We start from the raw sequence: 10,059 nt of genomic DNA on the forward strand, positions 1-10,059 counted from the left end.
GCGGGTGCGGGGCGCGGGGGGGGGCCCCCCCGCCGCCTCCTCCGCCTCCTCCCCGGCTGCCCTTGGACCGCCGCCTCCTGCCCGCCGCCGCCGTGGGGGGGCGCTGGCCCGGGCGGGAGCTGCCTGTGGAGGCGCGCGGGCTCCGGGTCGCCTCAGCCCCTGCCTGCCTGCCTGCCTGCCTCGGGGACGGGGCAGCAAAGAGCCTGGGGCGTCTGCTGGGGCTTTTAGGCAAGAGATTTGAGGACTGATTTAGATCCTGCTTCCTCCTCTTCTCTTCCTCAATTTTCCTTTCTTTTCTTTCTCCAGTGATCTGCCAGGGTTTAGCACTCGCTTTACAGCGATTCTTGAGCCAGCATTTCTTCCTTGTTACCCCTGACCAGACTTCCAGAGGGTTCGTCTTCACTTTTACTAACTGAACTAGCACATTACAGTGATTTTGGTCGTCGCCTCCTTCCCCCCCCTTTAAGAGGTGATCAGAAAAAAAGTTGCTGTGTTTTTCTTGGTTTAGTTTAATGCTTCTGGCAGGGGCAGATTGGGTTCAGGGTCCCCTTGGGGCACCAGGGGCTGCACAGCCCAGGTGGGCATCCTAGCCACAGACATCTGGGGCAGGCAGCATGTGCCTCCTCCCCTCTGGCCCAACCAGCGCCAGAGGCTCCCCCCCCATGTGTGTGGAAATGGCTTCCTGGTGTAGTCTGTTGCTAGGAGCCCCATGGATGGCCCCGCTCCCACTCTCTGCTCTTTGTAGGTGACCACCAGCACCAGCACTGCTGGGACAGGACAGGCCTGCCCTGCGGGGACTGGTAGAGGGGCAGGCAAGTAACTAGAGACAGCATGGAGCTTATGCTGCCTCCCCAGGCCATGGCCCTGGCCTGTCCCACAGGGCTGGGGGGCTGCAGCCTCAGCTGCGTGACACCTGCCAGGTAGAGGAGCTGGGCTGGGTCAGGTCAGGGCTGCCTCGACTCGGTGGTGCTTGTGTCTCCTGTCTCGCTCCGATCGCTCTGAGGAGGCCAGGCGGGCCCAGCCACAGCCCCGTGATGGGCACAGAGGGAACCTGCTCTTGCCAGGTGGGAGACCTCCAATCTTCTGTTTGCCCAGGGCCCCAATAAATCTTAATCCGCCACTGTCTTCTGGCTAAAATAATTTTTAAGTAAAGTTAGAAAATGAACTGACGCGCCTCCTCCTTGTTGCTTCTTCATTCCACTGAATAAGTAAGGGTAATGTTTCTGATCGAGAGTTCGCTGATCAAGTCCACCCTCTTGCATAAGCATCTGCTGGTCTGCAGGCTTCCATGGGCTTCACACTGACACATGGAGTCAGTCCATGAGAGTTGTCTGATCCTGGGTCAGTGCCTTTATTAAAACAAGACCAGTGGGAGGGAGTGTGGGTGGGGCTGAGTGAAGGCAAGAAGAAAAAGGTTGTGTGGTCATAACCAAGGCTACTTTTGACTTTTGATTACAAGTTGGTTAGAGATTAGTATGACTGCAAGTGTTTTAGAAAAAGAAGGATCCTATAAATGGGCACAGTTGGACTGGAAATAGATTTTGTGGAGTTTTGTAGCTGTTATAGTAACTATTTGCCTATCTCCTCTTTAAAATATTATAACTTTACTCCAGTGCTGTCAGACTGGACGTATCAGGTGTGCTTTATCCATTTTTAAGATGGAAATTGAAATCTGGGTTCATTCCCAGTTAATAGGAAGTCAGAGTCTGTGGCTCTGTCTGCTCTTTTTAAAGCAATGAAGCAAGCACACATTAATGTAAGTCAAGATGGTAAGACTTTAAGACCAGTGGGAAACTGGGGTACAGTGATAGTTTAACCCTGAGTATCTCCTTTGAAATTTATGCCCCAAAATAGCCTTTCAAAATAAGTATTGCCAATTCATTTAAGGGCATATTTGAATGGGACAGAAGCGATACAGAGGTAGGTATAATCCAGGTGTTCGTATGTGAAAAAACTTTGTTGGCGATACTTGCCATCTTTTGTGTCCAAGAGCAATGGCTGCTTGAGCCACGATTCTGTCTGTTGTGGTGTATAAAATGAAATAATGACTGCATTCATGGGCTAAAGTTTGCCTTCATTATTTTTGTTGGCATGCCTCAATTAATTTCTTTCCATTGCAGAGATCCTGGAACACAAATTTAAATTATTTTTTTATAAAATACTGAGGTGTTGGACACATCAAGCGCTAAATCAACAGAGACAATAGAAATATCTGTCCTGCCTTTTCTCTGGGGATGGCTGCTCCTTCCAAACTATCTTTATTTGCTTGGGCAGATGATTGAATGACTTACTTTGAATTTCATGTTAGTACCAGTTTTTAATTTAATTTGCATGAGGATGCTAATATCCAATGTTTGGCTTTCTTTCTAAGAGCCCAAGCATATAATTTCTGCTCTGCTTTACCCACAAGTTAAAAAATCCAAGTATGTGCCCGTAATCTTTGAGTTGGCTGCACAAGAGACTGCCTGTTTCAGCTTTTACTGCATTGGAAAATCCAATTTTCCTTTACTTACAGTGGCAAAAACTTGAAAGCACTGAAAATCAGCAGCAAATTAACTAACTGTAGAGTTAATAGATTTTATGTTCCACTATCTTGGCCCTTTAATAGAATAGGTGTGTATTTGCCTCTCAAATCTTTCTTTACAGTCGATATAAAATCTTCTAATTTTAAAATAGTACCAGTTAATGAAAGAAAAGGTTTATTTAATTGAGAACAGGGATGGCCAACGTGCAGCATGTATGCTACAAGTAGTGCGAGCAGCTGTTGTGGGTAGCATGAGAGCCCTGGCACCTCTTTTCTGATGCCCCAGGATGCAAAATCAGGTACAGCTCTAGAGGGCAGGGGTCAGAATGGCAGTCAGAGAGGGCCAGAGCTTAACTTGTGGCATACTTACCTAAATGATTGGCAACCACCGATCTAGAATACTGACCTACTGAATATGGAACACCTTTAAGTACAGAAAGATAAGTTTTTGCACAATGAATTTAAAAAAGCAATCTTAATGATCTGTGTGCTGTCTTACAGTATAATTTTCCTATATTTATCTGTTTTAACAACATGTTTCCATTTGAAGCATTTGATAGCTGATTAGTTCTGCTAGTAAAGGAAAGTACCTTGCTTTGGATCCAGACATGAGTATGTTTTATTTCAATAATAATTTATCTGAACATGGAAAATAGTTTCTTTTGGCCACGGCTTTTGGAATGAGATGCTTTAATTTGTCAATTTATTTTCCTTGCTGTTTTTCTATGCACTGTATTCTGAACTCTGCAGTGTTCAGTACTGATAGCACCTTGCATCAGACAGTTTAATTAAGACATAATGAAAGGAAGTCTTTGTACAGTAGCTGGTGGTTCTGATGGTCTGTAGTAAAAGCCATATGAATCTAGACTATAACTTTGTGAAAATCCCCCCTGCCCCTCATCAATGATCTATGCTCCTGTACTTTTCTACCACTTACTTAGTAACTACCTAAATGAGTATTCTGTCAGGTTCAAACCATCTAGATATCCTGAAATAACAGGGTTGAAACCCAGCAGCATTAATTTAAGCCCTTGACAGACATGTGTATTAAGTGCTCTAATTTCTAGAGCACTTCAGATTTGATGCAGCGCAAACATGCAGCTACCTTTGGGGAGCAGAGCATTGAGGGATGCCAGAGGAATGCTGTATAGATCTTTCAAGCAGCACTTCAAAAGGAAGTGGTTCAAGGAGAGTCCTCATTTTTTTTAAAGTTGTTGCTGAAGCTCTTCTCTGGCCATGGACATCTGTACCCTTGTTGTTTGGAGAATTTCAAAGATACTTTCAGTTGCACACAAAGCCCATTCTATCCTGTGGCAGTCCTTCTAATGCAGTCTTAAATACAGGAGGCCTTTTTGATGGTATTTGGCCCAATCTTTGCAGCCACTCTTTTCCTGGATGTTTCTACCCCTCCCAAACATACTCACGCATGCATACCCCGTCCTGCATACTTCGGTGGCTGCTATTAGGATTTTGTATGGTTTGACAAGTTTAAAGCATTGACTTGTAAATCTTCTATAGGTTTGCTGTAGTGTTCCCAATACCACAGTATTCTTCAGCTACTTTGTTAGCCAGGTATAATTTCAGCTGTAGATGGGGACTTAAATGATAATATATACATATGTTGATAACTTCTTTTACAGTTCTTTGGGAATTAAATAAGACATTGTAAATGTAAGCCAGTGAAGGGAACACATTTCATGTTCCTCCTAACTCCCATCAGTATTAGTACATAGAAGTTAGGAAACTTTGATCTAAAATAAAGTTTGATACAAGAAGACAGTTTTAAAGAAGGAGCAGAATGTGATTAGATTGCCCATGAACCTAGAAGGGAGATAGAATTAAAATAATTTTAAAAAGCAACTTGAAAGCAAATCATTTGTAAACTCTAAACTAGAGCCGCCTGAGTAGGACCACATGCCTTCTGGGCCACGCCAGAAGGAGTTGTGGGCCCAACAGGCCACACCAGGGAAAGCTGCAGATGGCCATCCCACACCACTGCACCATGTGCCTGTGTTTCCCTGCCCCTGCTCTCCGCTTCACCATGTGCCTGCAACCCCCTCTCCCACAGCACCATTTGCCCATGTGGGCTCTCCACCACTGCATCTTGTACCTATGACCCCCCTGTTCCCTGGCAGCTCCCCTACCCCTGCTGCTCTGTGCGCCCCAGGCTCATCCCTTTGGGTGGGAGCCAGAAGCAGCAGTTGGAGGAGAGAAAGGGAGCCGGAGCATGGGGAGAGCAGTGGCTGAGCACGAGTCTACTTTAGGGGCTGCAGACAGGCTGACACACAGGAATTCCAAGACAGAATTTAGATAAGAATTTTCTTTTTGGCCAGCTGCACCCTCAAGTGTTTTGATTTCAAGGTGGTTTAGTAAATTACTTTAACTCTCTTGAATAATCAGGATTTATGCTAAGAGGGAAGTATTATAAAAATGAGGTAACAGTGTACATGTATTTACATAATATGTGTAGGAATCTACTTGGATCACGATTTTGCGAGTTTGCATGGAATCACTGAGGGGAAAAAACTTGCTAAAAATAAAATGCTGTCTCCCTCTTCCCTCTGCTGCTGATTGGCTGAGTGGGCTGCCTTTCGTGCAGCCCTGCCCCTCTCCACTAATTAGTGGTGAGGGGCAGGGTCACATGAAGGGCAGCCCTCTTGACCAATCAGCAATGAGCGATGGGGCTTCATGAAAGGCAGCCCTTGGCCAGTCAGGGGTGGGGCCACCAGGGCCTCTGTGTCAATCAGCGGCGGGTGTGGCAGGGCGGCTCACTGCGATAAGCCCATGAAAATGGTCAGAGCTGCAATCAGCCTTATATGATAGTATATACATATGTGGATAACTTCTTGTACAGTTCTTTGGGAATGAAATGAGACATTGTAAATTGTAAGCCACTGAAGGGAGCACATTTCAAGTTCTTCCTAACTCCCATCAGTATTAGTAAATGGAAGTAAGGAAACTTTGAGGGGAGCTCTCACCCTTGATTTCCATAGGTTCCTAAATATGAGAATCTATCCTAGATTCTATTTACTTTGGCATATCTCTAAAATAGACAGTGAAAAATTTAAAGTTTTCACAAAGTATATCTCACAAAGTGTGCCATCTTCATTAGGTATATTTCCCCATCATAGCAGTAAGCTCATCAAACATCTATATGTGACCAATTAGCTCAGCCAGCTTCCTTCCTGAATGGTTTTCGCACAAAAAAGTAATTACATCCTGAATGATGGGTATCCTCAGCACGTAACTACTGAGCAACAGCTGAGGAATTTTGTGCAAATACGAAATCAAGCATGAAATCATATCAGTGAAAGGGTGTCATTTTTGAATTTCACAGAGTATTTGATGAGCTGGCCAACTACACATTTACCTGCATTGAAATAGATCCACTACCGATGTTTTAGCATTCAGACCAAATAACTGCATAGTGACTTGGATGAGTGTACATCTTTAAGCACTGAGGACAGCAAAGGAAACTGGCAAGATAATGGCTAGTGATAAGGTCCTTCCATTTAAAAGCTAATGTATCCCTTTGATTGGTTGCAGAAGCAGCGAGCTGTAGAAATCAACAAAGAGGACATGAAAGCTACCCAAAGATCTTGTGTGTGTAAAGTGAGGATGTGAGAACGAAATGCCTGCGACCATGTGAGAATATCAAAACTTCAGATTCACAAACAAATTCACAAATGAGAAGATACATTTCATTGTGGTTTTCTCTCTTTCAGGCAGCAGTTGGATGAAATTAGTAGTTAGAAACAAAGAAAAAAATTACAGAAAACAAATTCCTTCCTGCAGTGCTTAGTGTAAGCAGCCTGGGTTCAGATTAGGTCAGATGATAGCCGAGAAAGGTGCTGAGTACAAGATCTGGCATGTTGTTGCTGTTTTCCATTATTCACTGGATGGATTCCATACAATAAGCCAGTGGTTTAGAGCATGGAGACCTGAGTTAATGTTTCAAGTATTCCCCTTCATTCTGTGTAACAGTAGGCAAGTCACTTAGTATCTCTGTGCTACAGTTTACCCATCTGTACAATGGAGATAGTAAATATGCTCGTCTTTGTAAAGTGCTTTGAGTTTTGTGTGGGCCTCAGCCTTGTTTTGGAAATGTTGACATAGACAGCTATTCAAATCAGTAAAACTATCTGAAAGTCATTCAAAGAATGTGCCAGAAACACTTCTTCAGGTGTTCAAGTCCATGCTTCCAGCCTAGCTTCCTTTCCTTTCCTTTCCTTTTTTGTTTTCTTGCGCAGATTTGTTGGAATCTGACAGGCCGTGCCATGAGCTTTGGTCTCCATCTAGCCGATGAAGATGGACATTCTGCTTATACATATCCAAGTTAAAATCCTGTGAGACTGTAATGAATGCAGAGATGCTTCATTGATTGTTCCTTTATTTGCTGTCAGCACATAACTTTGATGCCAACTGTGAAGCTGATGAAGAGTAATACAAAGGGCTTGTCAAGAATTAGCAATGGATACTTTCTACCATTTAAACACATGTTTTGGATTTGTTTTGGTTTTCACCTCACGCTCTTGAGTTTCTGAATCTGTTTTGTCTTTTCATAATGTACCATGAGTGAAATGCTACAGAATCTACAATCGTCTTTTACTCGTAAAAGGCATGCATGCAGTTTTTTTAGTTCTGTAAATTAAAAGGTCAGCATACCGAGTGTTGCTGGCTGGTAGTGAGCACTCTTCCTCTATTTCTAGCCATTAATTATATTTAAAGAAGCACCGTTAAAGTAATTCAGACTAAAAATCTATATTGCAGTGCCTTTTAAATGTAATTCCAGATTATAGGTCTTTAACTTTCATGATTCTGATCTCTGTTGTATTTAGAAATTGCTTGAAATAACTTAAATGTCTGATACCTTTTAGGTTTTTATATGAAGATGGGGAAAGATGTTTTGTAATCTCTAAAGGGGTTCTGAAGATAGAACTGTTCAATTTTACCAAAGTGATTAGTCACTTTGGTGAATTTGACCTGTTCTTAAGCCACCTTGTAATTTTGTTTTAACACTTTTGACAATGTTTTCTTGTTTTAAAGAGTTTTTTTCTTTTACCGTTTTCAAGATAGAAGCGACACAGAAAGTAGAAACTGCTGTTAAAGGCACAAAAATAAAACTTTCTTTTCTTTAGCTTGCTAAGTTATACTGGTAGGTGCTGTTTGGAAGCTATACATTTTTAAGATAGAAATGTTGAATTTGTCATTCCTTAAGCCCTCTATAATGACAGTAGAAGGAGGGGGAGGCCTTTTAGTACAGGAAATGCTAAGCAGAACTTTGGAACCAAGTGACAAACACGCTCCATGCTTTTAAGATGCCAAAGTGAAGTGCCACTCCTCTTAGTTTGGCTGTTTCAGATATGATCTTGTATGCCTCTACAGTTTTGTGGGAAATGTCCCCCAGGACTCTAGGGGATATTTTATTTGTTCAGTACCTGGGCCAGACTGGAGTGGGTGCAGGAGAGGGAATATAGTGGTGTTCTCCCACCTTTGGAGAGAGCATCTCGAGTGCCAGAATGCAATGCTGCAGAGCTCACAGAAATTTTTGCAGCATTTCTTTCTGTCATGCTGTACTCTGCCCTGTGATAAATAACACTAACTTTTTCATTTTCGGGTACCTCGCAGAAAGGGACAGCACTGGGATGTGCCTCTCTGCTCACTGTTTCAGCTCTTGCTCTGCAAACTAGGGCATATATCAGTTACTCTGGTATTAACATTAACTAGTTGAAGCAAGCATCATTTCTGTTAACACAAGGGATACTCTTTTAAATGAGGACACTTAAATTCTAGAGCAGAAACAGGTAGTTATTCAAAAAGAACTTGGCTGCTGGGGTACTGGAAACTATGCCAGTTTAGGACTGACTGACTAGGATTTTTCTGTGTAGCTTTTTTGCTCCTAGATTGGATGCACTTGTGTGTCATTCTCAAATGTACTGTTAATGCAGCAGATCCCAAACCCTTTGATATAGGCCCTTTGAGAACCCAAAGAAACTGTCTGGCAAACCCAGGCAACTACAGTACCAACATACATGACAGGAAATGATGGGAGTATATGAGTATGTAGGAAGGGGCTGTGACATCAATGATAATTTTGTGCTGATGACTTTGATTAAGCTATTTCAGGTTTTGTGATGTATTGGAAAAAATCCTGGAAGCGACTGAAAATTCTTAAAGGCTATTTGTGACTGTAACAAAACACACGTTGCTTAAACTCTTCTTCATGACTAATGGAACTTGACAGCTCTACTGCTGCTTTTTGATTTCAAAGACACAGTAGGAGTTTTCTCTGATACTAGAACTTGCAATTGCTTTTTGGGAAAGTATGCATAGTCTGCTAGGTACCAGTAATTAACTCTGCAGATGATTTAAGTATGTTGGAAACTGTGTATTGATACTGTCTGTATCTAAAAAAAGGCTTTGTGGCCATACAACAACACTGAAAAATGAATTTGATAAAAGTTACAATGGCTTTCATTTCAGGAAGTATTCTGGCTAATGTATAAATGTGCATGGCTTTTTAATGTATGTACATTTGAATAATTTTGAAAATTGCTTCATGCACATTTTGCTTTCAAGATTCCATAATTTAAAAAAAAAAGCGTTACCATTGTGGAGAGGGAAAACTTACTTTTTTCTCAGTGATTCTGACCAATTTTAATATTTGTCAAACTCAGTGAACAGTCTTACAAGTCTGAGATCATGTAGCTAAAGCAGCTGACTAAAGCAATTTAGTATGAACACAGTGAGATTTCAGGGGATGTAAAAAATGTGTGATAAAGTTAGACAAACATACTACGTTCTACCTGCCATCTCTCATTCTGTTGTTTGTCCATTCAGGAAGTGCCATTTCCTTTTAAGGAATGACTAGTAGACATATTGCACATCTGTAGCCTAAGAATATCATCATAGTTTAAAAGCAGTTCTATCTTCTATCAGTCAGGCTTCTTTAGCTTGGCTTTGTCATGCTGAATGGTTTACACAAAGCCTACACTTAACCAGCGTGGGCTGGCAAAGTATGTGTTAATGGTAACCAAAGTCTGTCTGCCATCTGGCTGTACCACCAGAATTAAACCTACTGTGGTCCCTGCTGGAATCACTCCGAGGATCTTTGTCAGACTTGCTGCCACTGACTCGCCAGCTAGAATGAGACATTGTCTCCATCTCCTGTGCTGGAGTTAAGTTAAGAGCTTTAATACATTATGGTTTCCTCCATCATTTTCAACTTTTTGGCAATGAAAAGAAAAACTGCTTAATTAGTCTCATCATCTGAGCCTGTGGACTGTGGTTGTCTGACTTCTTTATGCTGCTCACAAGTAAAACTGTTAAATCAAAATGAAGATGGCTTCTTACAATTCCTTCCCTGGATTTAAAAACGCTTTAGGACAGGGGTTGGCATCCAATGGCATGCAGGCCAGATCCAGCCCTTGGAGTCAGACCTGGAGCTTCAGCACTGTAGCTGGCGGACTGTGGAAACTTCTTTCATACCAGGGTAGGGAGAAGCAGTGGTGGGAGCTTTTTCTGTGTTGCAGCAG

General features: G+C 42.4%; 1 protein-coding gene across 1 annotated transcript in view; it reads left to right on the forward strand.

Moving 5' to 3' along the window:
• SRPX (sushi repeat containing protein X-linked) overlaps positions 1-10,059 on the forward strand; it is a 79,478-nt gene that overhangs the window by 3,172 nt on the left and 66,247 nt on the right. Inside the window, exon 2 of the mRNA XM_025205305.1 lies at positions 354-469. Coding sequence (XP_025061090.1) covers positions 354-469 — 116 coding nt within the window. The remainder of the gene's footprint in view (positions 1-353; positions 470-10,059) is intronic.

Source organism: Alligator sinensis, unplaced genomic scaffold (genome assembly GCF_000455745.1).
Source record: "Alligator sinensis unplaced genomic scaffold, ASM45574v1 scaffold243_1, whole genome shotgun sequence".
Taxonomy (NCBI): Eukaryota; Metazoa; Chordata; order Crocodylia; family Alligatoridae; genus Alligator; species Alligator sinensis.